This window comes from Triturus cristatus, chromosome 7 (assembly GCF_964204655.1).
Source record: "Triturus cristatus chromosome 7, aTriCri1.1, whole genome shotgun sequence".
Taxonomy (NCBI): domain Eukaryota; kingdom Metazoa; phylum Chordata; class Amphibia; order Caudata; family Salamandridae; genus Triturus; species Triturus cristatus.
In genome coordinates, this window is record NC_140590.1 from 1,455,162,442 (window position 1) to 1,455,184,044 (window position 21,603).

Here is a 21,603-nt window from a genome sequence, read left to right on the forward strand (position 1 = left end):
GACAGGCCTGCACCATTCCAGGAGATAGGGATGGGGCCACCAGGGGTCACAGAAACAGCAAGCAGGAGCTCCTCCGAGTCATGTGCACCCCACGACCTCTACGCACCGAGCTGAACCAGGCCCCAGCTCACACCGACATTTCTGAATCCCAGGGCAGGGGGGACACTACCTTCAGGGTAGTGCCACACAGGCAGGCAGGCTGTTCACCCGCCACCCTGGTCAGCGGCTCCAAACAGAACAGGCCAAAAGCCATCACATGATTACCAGTCTCGAGTAGGCCCAGAGAGCAAAGTAGAGGTCCCAGGAGCCTCCAAAAGGGGGCGCTCATCCCTTACCCTCCGAGCAATCCTGGTGGCAACCAGGGAGACCAGCGCTCCATGCCCCGTGAGTTTAGCAGGAGGCCAACCCTCCCACAACAGGTCCGGATGCAGCTTTCCCACAGCTCAGCGAACTGCAGGAATGTCCACATCTGCACCGGCCAAACCCCAGGCCAAACCCCAGGCAGGAGCACAGGAGGTCCCACAGGAAGGAGGTGGGAGTCCCCAGGGGAAGGAGGCCATGACCACAGACAAGGCGGCTTCACAGGAGGTATACCGTCTGCGCCTGGGGCCACAATGTTCACTGGCAATGTGGTTGTGCGGAAGCAGTGCTCCCGCTCTGGCTGCTGTTTTAAGTCAGGGACAGGAGTTCAGCATGGCTCTGCAGGTGGAGAGAGCTCACAACAGCCACCTTCAGGTTCACCTTGCTGAACTGGTGGCTGTCCTGATGGTCCTTGGATGGTGGCAGTGAAGGAGGGGAACGGAGCACTCTCAGAGTGTGACACCATCTTGACGCCCCAAGCCACGCCCCCAGGATTATGTTTATTAAACTTTTTTCAAAATGCCCCCCTTCATTTCAAAGTGATTTTGCATAACACGTTTATTTTGTTTGATAGCAAGTATTTCTTTAATAAAGCACTTCTACTGACAAGACATGAATTTACATAACTTAAGCTGTAGAGTTGTAATGGTATGCGTTGATGGAACATCAATTGAGACTAAATGTATCTACATTGATATCCTTTAGGATGTCTGCAGTTTTTGATACATGCTAATATAAAGTATTAATTCAACATCATTGTAGTCCCATCAGAAATGATTCGTCTGATAAATGCATGATACAATACATTTCTAAAGTAAATATAAAAAGACACATAACACATTCCTTTTAATATGATACATATAATTTAGTAGTACAAAACGTATATTTGTTTGTTAACAGTACAACACACAAAATTGCATTGAATCTGCATTTTGAAAGGTTTTACTCAAGTGAAGAATCAATGTTGCAATGAACTGTGAAATTAGATTCTTATGATCAATAATAATGTCAAACTAAGTCTCGTAAAAGAGTATTAGTCAAAATATTTAACACAAACATGCTTGTAATTTTATATAAAATAAAATATAAGCTCAAAGTAATATTCTAATAATCTAAGAAGCAAGAGCAGATGCTTTTCAAACAGAGCTTGATCCTTTTAATATGAATCAAACAGAAGTGTTCTTTACAGAGGTAAAAACATGAAGTACCAGCTCTTCAGTGATATTTCATCTCTAAAATTTGACTTTTTCCAAGGAAAAACGAAAGTATTCCGGAGTTACAATTTCTTCTGAAATCAATGATTCAAAAATATTTTTTCACAGAAAGTAATATTATACATCGATTTACAGTGGCTTCTTTGCTAAATATTGACAAAATACCTTTAAACGTGCTAAACATGTTTGAACGTTAGTGTCTGATTACTACGTTTATATGTGTTTTTTTACACAAAAGTCATTGCTTGTAAAGTCAGTGAGCCTAATATCAGTAGCAAGCAAGATCCATGAAGTAGGCCCACGAAAGTGTATTTTCAAGGGGGGAACATCTTGATTTATTTGCGGGTGAATAGTCTTAGAAAAGTTCCAATTTGAAAAATAAAACGTTCCATTATATTATTTTGGGTTTCCTAAACTATAGGGTTCAATCTTGTAGATTTCACTGCATCACTTTTAGGAGGCTTTCTTGTGTTGGAACGCCCACCCTGCATACATTATACCTGATGCAGGTATAATGTGACGCAAGGCTTTACAACGTGACGCATCTCCCTAGATGCGTCACGTTGTAAATGGGTGGCAACATGACGCATTGTTTACAACACCGCTGCGCCACAAAAGTGATACAACAGTGGCGTAAAAGTGTCGAAAGGAGCTTGTAAATCTGCCCCATGCTCTTTACTAGCTCTCCAGAGTCATGCCGCAAGTGTGTGCTTATTTTACGTCAACTGCAATAATCTTAGGATTTGTGAGGTAGTGTTGGATAGTAGGAAGATCAGAGACAGAGGAGGTATTTTTAAGTTCCATAAGATGGAGAAAAGGGGGGTCCATTTCTATATTGCTCAGAGATGATGTTTCTTCTTCTACCCTATTTGGTCAAAAACTTGCTTGAAACACTTGGTTTGGGGTATTTTCTGTACAGCCAAAGACGGGATTGTAATCTCTCAGTAATATTTAGAGCATTCTTTGGGCTGAACTGCGAGGAACCTCCTAGGGTACTAGTGTCTAACTCACACTTACTCACAAATCGCACCGGACGGGCTTTTGAGACAGAAGAATATCGTGACTGACCTACCTACTACTTTAAAGGACACATAGGATGGACGATGTCTGGATAATTTCGCTCATTAACAGTTTGTGTTAAATATGTTCCACAATGAACATCTGACAATAGAGACAAAAAAGAGTATTGTTGAGCCCTGAAGAAGTCCATGTTTGGACGAAACGCGTTGGCGGTTGCATAACGAATAAAGATGAAAAACCAACTCCAACTGAATAACGTTATTTCTTTGTATAAGCATACAATTATATGATAACTGTACCTAATTGTGGGTTGTTGAGAACACTATTATTTACAAGTGTGCAGGGCCACCTCTTGCGGCATGTTCCTAGTGTATCCAGTTGATTTTCTCCTGGTTTACCTAGTTTTGGGACGTAGGGGATTGTGTCCCAGGCTCTCTTGCACCTTGGTTTTTGCTTAAATTTATGAGACGTTTGGACTGGTGCGGGTTCTTTTACTCCGATCCCCTTTCTTTTCTGTGACTTACTAGTGTCTAACCCTTTGTATTAAATCTTGTGTATTAGCTAATCTGAGCTCCTTGTTTTGCTTTTAGTGGTGGGCCAGCTTTTATCTTCACCATCAGTGATTGGTAAAAAAAAGTCTTGCATACTGTGCAAATGCTTTTAATATGAATTGTGTGACTCCACTTGAAACCACTGGTGGACTTCCAAAGTCAGATTCATGCGATCTCACATTTTAACATTAGGGCTCGACCTGCCAGTCTTACTTTCTGTGCCTTAGGTAGGAATAATGTGCCGAGTGTCTGTTCGCAGCTCAGTTTTTCACCACCTGCTCAAGTCACGAGAAGTGGAAAACATGATCTGCAATGCAACATTTCGGTCCCCTTTCTGTAATATTTTCCTGCAGCATCCCAGCTCCTGTTCAGCACTGCATTAGGGCAAGGGAGGATCCACTCCGAACTAAAAAATTCTCAAGGAATTGGGCACTTTAGCTAAAACAAGCATGAAACAGATGACAGATTTGCTCATGAATATAATAAAAGATTTCCTTTTTTTTTTTTACTTCATTTGATTTACTTGTAAAGAGAAAATGTCTTTTTTTGAGACCCCCAAAAAGGTCAACTGCAGTGCCGAACTGGTCGTAGATGGCACTGGGCATTTTACTGGTGGGCCGGAAGGGTGGAGCCGGTTTTGTTAGTGGAGGCTGGTTTTGCAATGTCGGCCCCCTGTAACAAAAGCAGCAGCAGCGTTTCACACCCTCAGCCTCCGGCGGTCCGACTTAATTGCCAGTCCGGCCATGGGCATCTGCATTAGGTTAGTCAGTTATATTGTACTGTAGAGCATCAGTTCACAACTTTTTGACTTCTGTGCCCCCCCACCAATGAATCACTAATAGGAGCAAGGGCCACCACCAGCCTCAGCACTTTATATTGGATTAACAAAACAATGCACAAAAATAGAGAAACAAATTCACAAATTGTTAAATATTTCATTTAGTTCACAAACCAAAAAATGCACACAAAAAGCACTTTAATTTTCCTGGGAAGGTTGGCGCTTTTCAACATATCGTTTTATTTGCAATATGCTACACTCTTACCTATCTCTTTTTTTACTCCTTGTGCATGCTCTGTTTTTGACAGTGCATACCAGTGCTTCAATTGAGAACACCGACTAGATTCTTCTATTTATGACTGCTCCCATGAATCAAGCTATAGAATCCAACTTCATTTTAGCCTCCAGTCCAGGGGGAACTGGACTCCTGTTTTGTTCTTGGACAGAGGTTCCAGGGAGAAACACTGCTGTAGAGCCCACACTGTAAATTAAATCATCCAATCTAGGAAGTGGGTTATACCCTGTGTGAATTTGATACTCATTCAAATTTACATGGTGCTGCTCATGTCAGTGAGAATATAATGTGCACTGCACCGCTTGATCAATCCTCGGCTGTCTGCAGACAGCGTCAGTTTATCATGTCTGGAACCTGTGCCTATGCAGCAGTATCAACAGTACAACATCACTGGCTAACTGTATAGTTTGTATGACAGCTTTTTTAGAAACACACTCTGGGCAAGTGTGTTAGATAACTCACATGTGTATTATTGCAATTTTGCCAGCACTGCTAATACTGCTGCTATGATTGTAAAGCATAACAATACAGAACAGAAGATTGAGGGGCATATTTACAAGGGGATATCACCACTAGAATGTCACTTTTAACGACTTTCTGGTGGTGATATGCCTTTCTCTATATTTCACTTTTTGTGGCTTAATGCCGCCTAGTTAATAAAGACCCCTTTACACGCATCGCGTAGCGTGAAAGGGGCGTACAATCAGTGCTTTAAATGGAAAACTTGAAGTGCAGATACTCTGTACCAGAGTACCTGCTTGTTTTTGAGTAGTGCCGGTACTCTCCATTTAAAAGTATTGCATTTCTCTGGAGAAGTGCCGGTACTCTCCCTCTGAAAATAAATAAGTGCTGGTACTCCGTACTGGACAGTACCGGCCCATTTAAAGCACTGTGTACAATGGAAGTTGCTGTGGGCGTTCCACGGCAACACCCATTGCTTTTGATGCTGTCCCAGATTTACGAGGAGGTATAAATCTGAGGCAGCACCAAAAACTAACGCCATGCAAGAGCAGGGGTTAGAATAGAGAAACGGGGAGAAATACTTTTATTTCTCCTTGTTTTTGCTTTTTCTATGTGTGTTGCATTCTGCAGCACAAATAGGGGTATATTTACGAGAAAATGTTGAAGCGTGGCGCTGCAACAAATTTGGCAGCGACGCGCTCTGACATGTTCAAAACGCAGGGATGCACCATATTCACAAGCACCTCTGTGTTTTCCCTTGTGCTGGCACTAAATTTGGCCTCCTAGTGCCGACCCAGGCACCCTTGCAACATATGCACCAGCACTTAGGCAAACACAGGGGTGTGACGTATTCTTGTGAATACGGCCCATCCATGCGTTTTGGTTCTGAGCTACTTAGTGCAGAGGGGCTACAAGCCAAGAAGATCCCCTGCTAAGACTCTGGACTTATAATTCTAACTGACTGGTTGAGTAAATAATGTATTTACTGGTTGACTAACAAAATTATGAGCATGGCATATTCCTCTGACCACAGAGGACATGAAATGTTGGTATTACTTAGCTGTTAGCCAATATTTATGTTGAAATGTCAGTCAAGTATTGCTTTTATTTTTAAGGTTTTCTATCCAATGAAGCAGTCGCTAATGGGTGTAGATACAAATGATGATGCATATCCTCACATTATTGCATTTACAAAATGCGATGCACATAACTTGGAGAACTGTCAATATATCGGGGTCTTCTCTATACCAAATCAGTTTTTTATTTCAGTGCTAAACATTGTTTAGTTAACCATAAAGAGAGATCAGGTGGACGTAAATGAATTTCAGGTGCCAGATTGTTATTTGAGGGGAAAATCGAAGTTGAAACCCAAAGGATACTATTTTAATGCATTAGTGGGCTTTCAGTTGAAGTGCTGAACTGTGTGGGGCATGGCTAGATGAGGATGGGGAATGCTGCAATAGTAATAATAACATGGCATGCAACCTAAGGCCAGCATTTAGATTGTCCACTATGCATTAGCATAAATATAGCTCTGATGGTGAGCTGTGTATATTTATTCAGGATGGTGTTGATGGGCAGATGGTGGCAGCAGCTATGTCGGTATAGACTCTTCAATTTCAAAATAGAAACCTGGGCGTGGCAGTAGACTCAATTGTTTATAGTTAGCAGATAGAAGTAAATGAATGTGGGTACTACCTGTTGGGTGTATTATAGCTTCAATGTCTAGATTTAAGCTAAGCTCATTTCAGACGAGAAACAGCCATCACATCGCATGCATTCCAATGCATGCGATTACAACGCGGTTGTTACAACGACCGCATTGTTACAACGCAGTATCATTGCAACGCAAGTCGTTACAAGGACTTGCTCTAGGGGGCACTCTAAACTAAGGAATAGTATAACTTACTATTCCAACACCTTCCATACTGTTGCACACACTGGAGTAGGAATAGTAAATTATACTATTCCTAAGTCCAGCGCGCCCCCAGAGCAAGTCATTGTAGTGACTTGCGTTGTAATGGTACTGCGATGGAACAACGTGGTCATTGTAACGACCGCATTGTAATCATATGCGTTGTAAACGCATGCGATGTAAAAGGCTATATTCGTTTCAGACACTTCCCGGAAGGTGTTTTAGAGGAGGAACTGGTGGTCTTGCTTTTAAAATCATGTGACACATCACAGTAATGTTCTGGTGGCAACCAATTCCAAATTCTTGGATTGCAGTTCGGAGGCTCTAGACGGGGTCCATGTTTGCTGCTCCATGCCAGGGCCATTTGAGGATGGCTGGTGTTTCAGCCCCACATTTGAAGTGTTGAAGTGAATTTCAAAATGTATTACACTTCTTTGGGCAACCACTATAAGGAGATCAGGCCAGGAAGAATGTTATGGTGCCTGAGATGTGACTGACTGACGCATAGTTAAAACCTTTGGGCGACATCCACGTGTTGCTGTATGCTTATTCCCAGATCTCTAATTAGTTCACCCATGGATGTCAAGAAAACATTGAACAGAGTTTGAAAAGGACTGATCCTTGGGTAGAAAATCTAGGGGCAGATTTACAAGCCCCTTGCGACATCTTTACAACACCGTTGCGTCACTTCTGTGACTCAGCGTCGTCGTAAACAATGCACCACTATGCGACAGATTTACAACATGATGCATCTAGTGAGAAGCGTCACGTTGTAAAGCCCTGTCCTACATTATACCTGCGTCAGGTATAATGTATGCAGGGTTGTAGCAGGTATAAGGGGTGACGCAGCACAATAGGTTAGGCCGCCCCTGAGCATTGCTGAAGTTGCGTCATGCTTGCAACACAACTTCAGCAATGCGCTGCCCATACGACATAAGATGCAACATGCATCCGACTATCCTTGCGCCACGGTGCGTCGCATTGTAAATGCGACGCATCCGTGGTGGTGCAAGGGTATTCCTATGTGACGCATCTTTACTGGCGCATCCCTGCTAATATGCAGGGATGCTCCAGTCCTTGTAAATCTGCCCCCTTGAGTCCTCAAGTTTTACTACCTATGTCTGCATTTGAGCACCTGAAGAGAACCTCCTCATTCATCTTGAAAGACATTTTATGTAGTGGATATTGAAGATGACATATCCCTGTATCTCCCTCAGTGGCGGCTCGCAGTAGGAGTGCTGCGGGGCAGTGGGGCAGTGGAGGGGCAAGGCGGGGGGGGTAGTGGAGTCCAACATACGATGGACAGGAGTAAGGTAAGTAATTAAATAAATAAAACAATTTACCTTGCTGCATCATCAACTGGGCGATGCAGCGCGCGTAAGGTAAATTTTTTATTTATTTAATTACTTACCTTACTCCTGTCCATCGTATGTCGGACTTCACTAACCCCCCACCCTGCACCTCCCCCACCTCACCACTCTCCCCCACTGCCCCGCACACTCCCACAGCAAGCCGCCACTGCTTGAAATGTTTTGACTCGAAAATACACACTATATTACATGCACGTAGGTGATGGCCCTGTGGAAAGTGATTTCCTTTTCTGTGGGTTCATGGTTCTTTTTAAAGTTTTATAGTAGATTATAGTACATAGATTTCTCCTTGAAAAGATTTTATGTATGCAACAAAAACAATTCAAATGTTGTATTGCATGGTTTTAATTTGATTTATTCTGTTTTCATTTTATTCTGATTTGTAATCTGCATTTAATCTGTATATTTCCGTTTTGCCTGTTTCTAAAATAGAATGGATTCACGTTTATATGCCATGTTTTTCAAATATCTAATGACGTCTATTGGACCAATTTTAAGGTTTGATGTTAAATGGATGGATTTTGAGTTTAAGTCACCCCAGTTTATCATTGTAAGAAGCCTGCTAGCAAAGCAAAAAACATGGGGTGTGATGTGTGGTGGGCAGCCGCAGGATCAACAAAATACCGTATAAGGAGAATTGTAATAACTACAATGTATGATTTTTTCCCTAACTGACTGTTTTCGGGTTCACTGAAATTGATCGATAAATTATTATATAACCCTGAGTCCAAAGTTAAGAAACGTAACATTGGCAGAAACAGGCAGAAACAAATACGGTCCAGTTTTATAGTATATTCCCACGTGATAGCATTCTTCCTGCTAAAGATTTTATGTATGTAACAAAAGTAATTCAAATGTTGAATTGCATGGTTTTATTTTGATTTATTCGGTTTTCATTTTATTCTGATTTGTATTATGAATTTAATCTGTGTTTATTTTGGATTTACCAGTTTCTAAAATATCATGAATTTACATATATAGTCAAATATTTTTCAAGCATGTATGACATCCATTTGACCAACTTCTGGGTTTGATGTTAAATAGGTAGATTTTGGTTGAATGGCACCCCAGTTTATCCTTGGAAGAAGCATGTTAGTAAACCAAAAAGGTGGGGCTTGATGCGTGGTGGGCATTCGAGGGATCCACAAAATACTGTAGAAGGAGAAAGGTAAGGATTCTTTCTTAAAGGACTGTTTTCGGGTTCACCAAAATTGACAGCTAAATCATTAAATAATCCTAAATGCATAGTTAAGAATTCTAATTGTGGAGTAACAGGCGTAAACAAATATGGTCCTGTTCCTGGGGTATCATTTGTAAAATATAGGTCAACACAGCCAATCCTAAATGGTTTGGTACAAACAGTTACACAACAGAACAAATCCAATGGGTATGTAAAAGTTTGTTGTTACTAGACTTTGGTGTGAATTCTAGAGTTGAAACTTGTATAAAATGTACAATTTTTATGGGTTGCACTGCGTTGTGCTGGTAGAGCGTGAGCTGAGGCTGGTCCATACCTTGTTAAGGGACTCGGTCATATTGTTCCTTACTATCCTGCTCAGCAGCACATAGAGAATTGGGTTAAGACAGCTGTGGAATGAAGATATACTGGAGACTAGCGGCAGCACACTGTTCATTGTGAGCATTAACTCCAGGTCCAACTTATGGGCTGCTATGATGAAAACGGTCTCCACCACAGCAAGCGGAGTCCAGGCGAAAAAGTATGTAGCAACCATCACTATAATGAGCTGGTACAGCTTGGAGGAAGTTTTACGCAGCGCACGTTGTCCCTGAATAATTGTGATGATGTTGGTTAATGTGATGGTGACTAGTGGCACCAGGAAGCCGAAGATTAGTAGTGGAATGACAAAGCTCTCTGAGAAGGTAAGCATATCATTCCATTTCTTAATCAGTTCTTTATTAACACACATCTCAAAAAAGTCCCTAAATTTCGCACTCTGGCAATCTTGGCGGGAGTGTGGAAGTTTTGTTAAATTCTCGGCTAAAAATTCACTTTGGATTGCTCTTGCAAATGTAGCAATTGCCTCCTCACTTTGGGTGCGATCCCCTAAATTCAATGCATTCAGACAGGGAGGAGAATTTATTAAGATATTGCTGAAGTTGAAAGAGTCGCTTCTGTAGAAACCGAAGGAGCACCGTGTTGTATTATCAGTTTTCTCCAGATGACCAAAACAGAGACCAGGAATGCTCATCACCATGGTAAGGATCCAAATAACCAAGCAGACCCGGCGGGAGAAGTGCTTGGACACAAATGTCAGATGCCAGAGGGGTAGTGCCACACTGAGGCAACGGTCAACGCTGAGGACCGTGAGGATGAAGATGCTGACATACATGTTTAGATTGAAAACGAATTGGTAGATCTTGCAGGAAAATTCTCCAAAATACCACTGCCCAGTAAACAAAGAAATGGCCTTCATTGGCAAACAAAGCAGGAACATTAAGTCAGCTACTGCCAAATTCAAGAACCATGTCATTGCTTTCCCCTGTTTCATTTTAAATCCAGTCACCCAAATTACAACGGAGTTTCCCACTAGCCCCAGGATACATGTGATCACAGAAATCACCAAACTGGAAATGCGCAGTCCTTCTATGGTATCTGTGAACTGTCTTTCTTTAACAGTTTTTAAGATGTCTCTTAGATCCAACAGGAAAAAGCAAGCACGTTCAGAATCCATTTTGCGTCTCACGGTTCCACCTAAAAGAAAACTACAGATTAGTTTCATACAGCACATGATAATAAGTCGACAACATTGCCAGTCACCACTGGATCACTCAACATCAGTGCATGCATCCCCATACACTAATAGACAAAAATGTAAATTGACAGACCTTATCTAATTAATTTCTAAATTATCTCAGACCACATTTAGGCAGGGTAGGACTGAGTTACCTTTTTCTGGCACAAGACATTTGGTACCTTTCCTTCACTGAAGCAAGCTGATCGGCCTGAATTATGTTAAGATAATAAGAGTTCTATGCCAAAAGTATTTACAGGTCACGCAGAGCACCTTAGCTTTCACCAGAATCCAATGCACCTTGGCAAAGCTAGAATGATATAGCCATGTCTCTTCGACCTGAACATAACGCCAGCTGTGCAGTTCTAATTCCACCGAGTAATTGAAGGCAACAAGTTAGGAGATCTGCAAATACTGCTTTGGGTTATCGATACGATGAAAAGACCAAGGGGGATGTTACCAAGAAAGTGCTGTTTTTTTTATCGCCGGCTATCGGTGGATTTCATCGCGGAGATTGCGCGTTATTATCAACGCTTATCTCCAAGGCGATAGAAAATTCAGCGATAGCAGCGAAACCCAGCAATAGCGCGAGAAAACCAGCGGTAAATTCTACACGCTAATGAAAAGCTTGCTAATAGGCAGGTGAGAGCTTAACCTTACAATCCACACCCCATTGACCTTAATGGTTAAGTCAGGTTTTTAGCAGGTGTTAGATTCCAGCGATATTTGCTGTTAGCGCGATTTTTTTTATCGCTTCGCGGGCATTGCTAATAGGGGGAAGCTGTGTTAGCCACTGTTTTCAGTTGCTTTAAGTCGGGAACGCCTACTTTGCATGTCATGATATATATCGCTGACATGCAAAGCGGCACCAAAACGGTCACTTTCGCCATAAAACTGTCGCTAACAGCTGTTAGCAACAGCTTGCTAATAGGGTGATAGAAATATCGCTGCTTTAGCGGCAAAATGTGCCGCTAAAACAGCGATAAGGCCCTTGCTAATATCCCTCCTACTTCCAAGAAAGGTAGTGCATTCCTTGCCAATTTTAGTAAATATTTACTTCTCGGTCATCAGCTATTTCATAGAAAGGTTCTGGTCAAAACAGATGATCAGAGCTTTTACTACTGGTGGTATGAAAGAATGCTGACACTGTGGAACTTCATACATGAACGTCATACAAATCCTGTAAAAAATGTATTAGTTAAGTTCAAATTAGTACGGAGTGCTGGTAAACCTGACTCAATTTGATCGCTAAAGCTCCATTGTCACCTGAAAGTTATTGTTATTTTTCAGATTCTGGAAGTTTTCATTGGTATTTCTTCAAGGATTCACAGTACAGTATGAGATGTTATGCAACACCGTTTCAGAGCTTTAGGCACTTAAATGTAGTCCTCTGATGCTTACATTAATTTCAATGTCTCTGCCACTTGAGAAATAGCTTTTTCTTAACTATGACAAATCTGTTTTGTACGTGTTAAAACTAAGGACCTCATGAACTCATTACAAGTATAACAAGAGCCCTAATTTAGCAGCAAGCACACGGAACTCCCAATATGTCGGCTGTAGTAATTACCGGGTGCGGTATTTGAGCACCATTACAAGGGCTGAAGCCTACAATAGGGGGTAAACTCAGAAATCAGTGTTTGTGCACTACCTCGCAGATGTTATTCCAACATTTTCTTCCTTCCCTATTATCATTCCTATCTTTAGAGGGAGAAATTTGTCCTTGGGAAAATCAGCAAAACTCATAATAATAATTCATCCAGGTGTGGCGCAGCAGCCAGGGCGGCTGACTCCGAAGTGTGGGGCTCACGGTTCGATCCCCAGCAGGTGGCAGATCAGCTCAGCATCATGTGACACTGGGCAATAGCTCACTTAATCTTCCCGATGGCACCCAGCGCCTTGAGACCCTCATGACTTGAGATCCTTACGAGTTATGAGTTCGCGCTTTACAAATACCGGATTACTCCACTAACCCCTGTTGCTGGGTGAATTTAATCCATTAACCCCTGTTGCTGGGTGAATCAGGATTCCCTCTGAACTGGTAGTGATAGCCTAAGAGTCATGATGCCCCCTTGACTCTAGTATCTGTAGGACACTGAAGTGCTTTGGACATCGCGCTCTCGCTTCCTGCTATTGCTTTTAACTATCTGCACTTTGCACTTTGTACTGCTGGTTTAAAAAATTGTAGTAAATTGAATTCAATGCTTTTTAAACTTACCTCGTTGTCCACTCTTATCAGGCTCCCTTGATTTTTACATCCCTGCATTTTGCCGCGTCTACGGTTACCCGTTTGTCAGAGCGGGACGTTGGGGTCGGTTAGCGGTCTAGTCACTCTCCCCTCACTCAATACAAAGGGCGCGATGCTGCGACCGCACAGCCTGTGACGTGTGGCTGCTTTACTATGGTGCGCTATCGCTTCCTGCTATTGCTTTTAACTATCTGCACTTTCCACTTTGTACTGCTGATTTAAAACATTTTATTAAATTGAATTCAATGCTTTTTAAACTTACCTCGTCTTCCGCTCTTATCAGGCTCCCTTGATTTTTACATCCCTGCATTTTTGCCACGTCTACGGTTACCCGTATGTCAGACCGGGCCGTTGGGGTCGGTTAGCGGTCTAGTCGCTCTCCCCTCACTCGCTACAAAGGGCGCGATGCTGCGACCGTGCAGCAGGTGTGCCAAAGGTGCACCAAAGGCAAGCTCGTCTGAGCCTGTCAGCGTCCCGGAGGCGGCTGGTGCTGGCCACTCTGCCGGTAGGTTCCCTGCGTCTTGTCCCCGCCTTATCTACAGTAGCAACAGGCTTCAGGAGTTGAGCGAGGGCGTGAGCTACCGCTCTCCCATGCTCCCCCAATCAGATCCTGCCACTGCGGTCTGCCCCGGTGTAGCTGGGCGCCCAAGGCCATTGAGAAAAGCCACTCATGCAACCACATGGCGTTGGGAAATGGCATAATTTGCAATACAGGGTGGCCCTGCGAACCCGGAAAACTCTGAGGTTTACTCCTCAATACCCGGTCTATGAGAAAACATGCACAAAACATATATGAAATGTTAGAAGATTTTATGTTTTTAACCGAGACATGGCTTAACAATGCTTCTAATCCAACTATTGCTAAAGCCAACCCCAAGGGATATCAGTTGGTCAGACGAGACCGCTCCAGTGGTATGGGGCACAGCTATCATTTTTAAAAGTCATTATTCTTGCACTGTTGTTCCGGTTGATGATGTGGTCGGTGCTGAAGCCCTGGGGTTTCATCTGGCGGTATCTCCCCACCAATCGCTGGTGGGTATCCTAGTATACAGACCCCCCCCCGGCCCTACCAGTCAGTTTCTTGAGTCTATTAGCAACGCAGTTTCACACATGGCGTTGAATTTCTAACATTGCCTGGTGTTAGGTGACTTCAATATCCACCTCGACAAACCCGACGACCAGGACGCTTTTAGATTAAGGGAATCTCTGGACATTTTAAGCTGACTCCTTTTATTCAGACCCCAACACATGAGAAGGGCCACACTCTTGACCAGATTTTCTCTTCAGTTAATATCCTCAGTAGCCCTCCCCTCCCGCTTGTGTGGTCAGACCATTTCCTCATTGAGTTTACTGTGAAACGGGAGTCCTTACATTCCAACTCCCATAGTAAGCCCCGCACGGGTATTTTCAGACCCTTTCATCTCATGACCTCTGAGGCCCTGAGTCCCGCTCTCAATAAATATCCTATCATCCTGAGTGGCACACTTGAGGATGATGCTGCCCATCTGGAAAACTGGCTTCAGTTCCGAGCAGCGGAACTTGCTCCTCCTTCCTCCCGCTCAGTCAAGTTCGCCCATGCCTCTGCACCCTGGTTCACGTCTGTCCTCAAGGAAAGTAGAAGCGCCTGCAAGCTCCTAGAGAGAGCTTGGCGTAAAAACTATGATACCAAGGAGAAACTAGCTTATAAACAGGCCCTTAAGTCCCACCATAAATGTATTCTCGCAGAGAAAAAACAATTCTTCTCGAAAATTGAGGTGGCTGTTAATAAAAGAAAGGAGATTTTTAAGATAGCGATAGAATTCTCCTCCCCTAGAGCGGTGGCCAGGACTTTCGCTCCCTCTGAGTCATGGGTGAGTCTTATGGCCACGTTCTTCTGTGATAAAATCAAAAAGATTCAGGATACCTTCCCTACTGCTCATCTCGCCCTAGCACCAGATGCAGAATCCATCCTCTCTCCTCCTCGAATCAGGCCCCTCTCTTTGCTGAGTTTCCCTTCCTCCCTTCGGCCATTTCGCTCAAAATCATGAAAACTCTGAAGTCGGGGGCTCCTTCTGATCCATGTTCAGCCTCTACCCTAGCTTCAATAGCTGTGACCATCAATCCAGTGGTAATTCAGATTTTGAACATGTCTCTGCAGCAGGGGCTGGTCCCTGCCAGATGGAAGAAGGCGCTAATACTCCCCTTTCTGAAAAAGCCAACTCTAGACCTGGAGATAGCCTCAAACTATAGACCTATCTCTCTTTTACCTTTTTTTTCCCAAAACACTGGAAAGGTATGTCAATTCGGTCACCACCACTTTCGTTGAAACCAACCACATACTGCAGCAGAGCCAATCCGGTTTCAGTTCTAATTTAAGTACCGAAACGGCACTCCTAGAAATCTCAGAAACCATCAAAGACGTCCTCGACAGAGGCGGCAAAGCCGTACTGATATTGCTGGATCTATCGGTGGCTTTTGATACCGTCCCTCACGATCGTCTCCTGTTGAGGCTCCAGGAGTCTGGGTTCGGAGGGACGGTACTAAAGTGGTTCACCTCCTTTCTGTCGGATCACCAACAAACAGTTTGGGCTCCGCCTTTCTCGGCCCCCATTCACCCCTTAAAGGTGGGAGTCCCACTGGGCTCTACTCTCAGCCCCACAATGTTTAATATTTACATGTCTCCCTTACCACACCTGGCCGCGACTCACGGAGCAAAAATAGTGTTATAGGCGGATGACACGCAGTTGCTCTTTACCTGTGACAGGGACACGGATTTCATTGGTGAAATGATCAACTCCTGTTTATCGGAGGTGTTTGCCTGGCTCTTGCAGAACCAACTGAAATCTAATTCAGAAAAATCAGAAATCATTTTCTTTGGTCTGCCCCCTAACAATATGTGGCGCAGCTGGTGGCCACAGGATATGCATCCCCCGCTAAACTCGGTCAGGGCAGTTAAAAACCTGGGGGTAAAAATGGATGACACCCTCAATATGAAATCTCAGATCCAAGCGGTAGCGGGACAATGTTTCGGCCTCCTAAGAATGCTGAAGTAGTTTCTACCTCTTCTGTCAGTCCCCCACAGGAAAACAGTGGTCCAGGCCCTGATCGGATCCAGGCTGGACTATGTCAACATTCTTTATCTTGGACTGCCGGATTATTTACTCACTCGCCTTCAGGTGGTCCAAAATGCCGCAGCCAGGGTGATACTTCTACTTGGCCCGAGAACGCGGATGTCTTCACACCTTAAATCTCTCCACTGGCTCCCGATCCGCAAGAGATTCTTTTTCAAAGCCCTTTTTCTGGCCTTCAAGGCACTTCATGATACTGGAGCTCCTTATCTAAGGAAGAGAGTTCAATTCTATCTTCCTGTGCGCTCCCTACAATCCGCTTCCCTGTCGCTGGCACGGACCCCTGTGTTCTGCCTATCTCGAATAGGAGGTCGATCCTATCAGGCTCAAGTCACCAGACTGTGGAATTGTATTCTGCCTAATTTAGGACAGATGCAAGATCTTCTCCCTTTTTTGGAAGTCTCTGAAAACTTGGCTGTTCCAGCAGTAGCCTTTGCGCTGTCGCTCTCACTTCAGTTGCCACACTAAACTAGTGCCAGGACACTCTGTCAAGTAGCTGCATGCTCTACAAATACCCTGATAACATAACATAACTTCTCACTTCTTACAACTCTGAGGATATACATTACAGTACTGGAGCCCCTGTTGACTGCATGGGAGAGCTTTTCATCATGTGAGTTTGGTCCTATGTAATTGGAGAACATGTTTCCCATCTAAAGTGGATCAATAGACCACAGTGTTCGCGGGAAGAACCCACCCACAACTGCATCACCTTAGGTTAAAACGAATTCTAACCAAAAAAAAACTATTTTGTGGTAGCACCTATGTACGTGTCAACTCACCCTTTATCCCACAATACCTTCTACAGGAGTGTGATTTACTTTCATTTGTTTGCTTAAGTCAAATAGCCGCAGTGGTACAGTTTTTTCAGCTGAGTATTAACTTCATGTGCGCTTCAAGTGTCCAAGTGTGAAATGGAAAATATTTGGGCTCGTTTTCATCAGCTATATTGTGCTACATGTATTTAGACCATGAGCCTAATGTTCAAAGTCTTTACGTTTCCTTCAGCAAACATAATTTTGTAAAGTGCAGATATGAAGTGCATTTCACCCACAACGCTTGTATGCAGGAATGCAGAAATGTATTTACTCTCTTGATAACCTTCATTTTAATAACAAAATATCGAGACTGAGACTCATCTGCTAATTTCCACGCATTGAGATCTTTAACCATTGCCATTATATCCTGAAGTGTTTCTTTGGCAAAATGTGTGAACAGAATCTCCAGATACCATTTTCAGTCTCAGACACTTTTAGATGTTTGATAGACCTCATGCTGTGAATACTTCAAAAAGAATTTACACAGAGAGTGCACTGTGGGATGACTCCTTTCTGGCGTTGGCTCTCGTGTGTCTCATGGTTTGCCAACGTGTGGATGGGCTGTTCATCAACCTCATGTCTTTTCATGGAAGGTTACATTATTCCATTGCTGTTACCATTTTGATTCTGGGAATGGGTTTCAAGAAGTAGTCCCACTTCTTAGCCTTGCTCTTTCTCCCTCTTTTCCCCTCCCACTTCCATTTTGCCTCCTCACTACATCGCCCAAGATTTTCTCTCTGCTGTTATCTGTCTTTTGACATCACTGTGAGTGGCTGGCTTGGTATATGATGTCCACAAATGTAAGTGGGGACCCTGCACCAGTCCAGACAACTCTTATGGTGATTTAAGAGGTTTTAGACAGCCTTAGAAAGCTCTCTAAGTGGTAGCTGTTGAGAACAGCCTTCAGGCTTAGTCCAGAAGGAGTGTAAAACAGCTTGTTTTACTAGAATGCAATGTTATAGTATAGATTAAGTAAAAAAGAACCACACAATGTATTTATAAAAATATGTATTTATTATATAACACTCACTGACACATACAAATATCTCCTACCCGTAGATATGCACAATGCACACAATACTTTGCACAGAAATCACGTAAATAACACAGAATACACAGTGGACCCCGGGGGGACCAAACCATATACTAATAAAGTGGTATAAGAACCACAACTCGTGTCAGGACAATGTCCAGAGGACATAGAAGTGCTGGGGACCCACAGAACCACCCAAGGTAAGTAGATAGGGACCCCACAGAGAACACAACTGCATTCTCCCTACAAATCAACGTGTAAGTTGCCGTTGGAATTTTTAAGATTAAGGACCCTTCCCAGTGAACCCTGAAGAAACCCCATGGAAGACAGAAGGTTGGAGAGCCAACCCACTCATGGATACCCTAGTACCCACATTAACTACACCAGGGAAGTCGGTTGCATAGGTGGGAAGTGGTGTCAGAAACCACCGTCGAACCCAATGAAGGACTTCAGGAAAGTGCCCTTGCTGAAGAAGAAGAAAGTGTCCCATTGAATCCGAAGGTGGATTCTAGTTGTGAGGTACCTGCAAGCAGAGGGGACAGAGTCTATGTCACTTAGGAGTGACCTGGAGACCTGGGAGATGAATGCTCACCGATGTCGGGAGTTTCAGGAGAGTGGATGGTGACCTTGACTCTGTAGCTGTGAGGACAAGCGATGCTGAGGAAGACCAGGAGCTGTGCACGAGCTGTCCCACATTGGATGTCAAGAGATGAGGCATTAGTGTCCGTCGGGAGCTCCAGCAAGCCTTGGAAACGGCAACCAACGTAGAAATCGAAGAAGGCACGATGTTGGGACCAGCAAGGTCCAGGAGTCTCACCACAAGCAGGGGTGTCAGGGCAGGCCCAGAGCAATCAGGAGAGCTCAAAGAATTTGAAGATGACCCTCAACTGGACCCACCGGCCGGAAGCACTGGAGTCGCAAGAGGCCCTCCAGCAGCTTATAAAAAGATGCAGTCCACTGTGCAAGCAATGCTGTGTGGACACACAGAAGATGCGGGAGGTTGGGGCTACTTGGAGCCCGAAGATCTTGGTGGAAGGAAGCCAACAAGCCTTTGCAACCGCAAGTCGACGCGGTGCATAGGAGTTCGGTTATTGCAGCTCCCACGATGGATACTGGCCTCAGACTTGGTGAGAGGACAGCGCAGGCCTCGAGGGACATGGAGAACCACGACCTCTGTTGTTGAGCCTCTCAGAGCCATAGGAGCCCAGGATCAGCAGATTGGTCAGCTTTGTTGCAGTTACTGCAAATGCAGGGAAGTGACTCCTTCACTTCAAGGGAGATCCCTTAAGGTGTCTTGGATGCCCACAGGCCTTGGAGAGTTCCTGTATGGTGCACAGGCACAGACCATGCAGCAGACTGGAAGGGAGACGTAGTCGAGCCCAAACGAAGCCCAGTGAAGTCCAGAGTGCCCAGACAGTAGAAGTTAAAGTGGTGTCTGACATGAAATTGTAACACGCAAGAAAAAGCTACCCTATTCACGGAACTGATTTCTAACACATATAGAAGCACATTATGCCAATGATCTAGGTGGTGTTGGACATTACAAAAATTGTATGGACTAGCCTCACATACCACCAGGTGTCATGCCTCATCATCGGCTGTCCTCGCCCTTTAAAAACCGTGTTTGATAAAGGGTGGGCCTGCACCTGGAGATAGGGAGGCACTTCTAAAAGTAAGTGGGGGCCCGTGCTGAAAAAGTGAGTGAATGAGTGATTTTAAAAACCGATGCCCAATACTGCGTGAAATATTTTAATGATGCAGCTTGTGCTCGATGTTAAAAATAAGTCGTGGAGACTCGGGGGGTTAGTACCCCATCTCCATCTGTGTTGCCAAAATGTTTCTGCCTAAACGGCCCGAGGGGTCCATGGCATTCATCAGGGCGTTAAGAGAAAATGGCTCCTGTCTCATCTCAGGGAGACAGAGACAAATCCACTATTTGCTGGTTGGCACTAATCCAACTCTTTTAACTATGTTTCAAGACACCTGTAAAGACAATGGCATATGATATTTGTAAGTAAGGTTGCATACAATGCATGCTACAAACAGAAATCAGTCTGAAAGACTTGCACACAACGAAATTTGAAAGTGCATGTGGTGAGCACACGTGTCACTTCAAACGTAGAGCTCCGAGATTCAAGTAGTTGTGAGACCAGCTCACAAACTTACCCTATTTCAGGTGAGGGATTGTCCCATGGGAAGGGGGAAGACGGACTCCTGTAGTCAAACTCTGGGGACCAAGTAGTCAAAATATGTTAAAACCAAAACTCTGGAAAAATGCAATAAGATCTTAAAAATTGCATATGCTATAAAGGAGAAACAAAGTTTTGTCCTTCGTTTCATCCCGCCCGGTAGACCAATTGTATCTGGGATAGGCTCGGTACTTGAACCTCTCTCACAATTTTGCAACTGGTTTCTCAAACCCATCGTTCAGACCTCACAATCGTATCTCCAGGACACTAAGGAAGTCCTATGTCTCCTTAGGGACATAGATATTGACCCAAGAGAAGATTGGCTAATTACCATGGACATAGAGGTGCTCTATACGAGTATTCTGCAGAGGTGCACACTGAATGTTGTAGAACACATTCTTCAGGAAATAGAATGGGATTTCATCACCCCTCGCAGCTTCATTATGGAGTGTGCAGAAATGGGGCTAACAGAGAATTTCTTCGAGTACAATGACATAATCTACCATCAAATCAGGGGCACGTCCATGGGAAGCACATTTGCTCCTAGCATGGCGTGCCTCTATGTACACCAATTTGATGAGGACTTCGTATTCAACGAAGAGAACGCCTTCAAAGAAGAACTGAAATTATGGCGTCGATATATCGATGATATCCTCATCGTCTGGCATGGAGACCATCAGGAAGCAACCGAATTCTGCCAATGGATCAATACTAGAGACGAACATCACAAATTCACAAGTAACATCAAAAAGAGTGAAGCAATCTTCCAGGCCCTGGTGATCACCTTGGATGGAGACAGCATAAATACAAAAGTGCATAATAAACCAACAAACAAAAACAGCCTCCTCATGTATGAGAGCTTTCATCCCAGGGCCCTACTACAAAACCTACTGGTGGGCCCATTCCTTCGAGTAAGGAGAAACTGCTCTTCTTTGGAAACGTTTGACCACCAAGCACAAACTTTAGATGATAAGTTGCTCCAGCGCCACTACCCCCACCACTACCCTAAGAAAATGGTCACAGCACTAGAAAGAGGGCACAAAATAACAACCGCAACACACTTTTGGAATCCAGAGAAAAAAGCGAGAATGACACCATTGTTTGTGTCACGACGTACACTCCTATCTCAAACAAGGTACAAAACATCATCCGCAAACACTGGCGTATCCTTAATGGGGCAGGAAAACAACAGCCTAAACCCATGTTTGCATTCAAAAGGAACTCCAACATCAGGGATGCATTGGTTCATGCTAAAGGTCCATCATCAAAAATGGAAACGCAGACAACATTATGGGATCAGGATAGACCAGTCGGCCTCTACCCATGTGGAAGCTGTGTAGCATGTCCACTTACTCGTCCAACCAAAGAAGTCAACATCAATACTAACTGTCCATGGATTCTGTGGAACCTGACCAATTGCATCAGCGAAAATGTGGTGTATCTAATTAAGTGCCCTTGCAACCTCCTGCACATAGGCATGACACTACGCA

The 21,603-nt window shown here is 43.9% G+C and overlaps 1 protein-coding gene across 3 annotated transcripts in view; it reads right to left on the bottom strand.

The window, feature by feature from the left end:
• Positions 1-927: 927 nt before the first annotated feature.
• The window catches only part of LOC146812191 (C3a anaphylatoxin chemotactic receptor-like), a 119,567-nt gene continuing 98,891 nt past the window's right edge, over positions 928-21,603 (bottom strand). For 2 of the 3 annotated variants that reach the window (XM_085619209.1, XM_085619210.1), the window contains exon 2: positions 8,067-10,678. In XM_085619209.1, coding sequence (XP_085475335.1) covers positions 9,426-10,658 — 1,233 coding nt within the window. In that variant the 5' untranslated portion in view covers positions 10,659-10,678 and the 3' untranslated portion in view covers positions 8,067-9,425. Of the gene's footprint in view, positions 10,679-21,603 lie in introns of all 3 variants that reach the window. The other variant, XM_085619208.1, reaches the window with a different exon arrangement.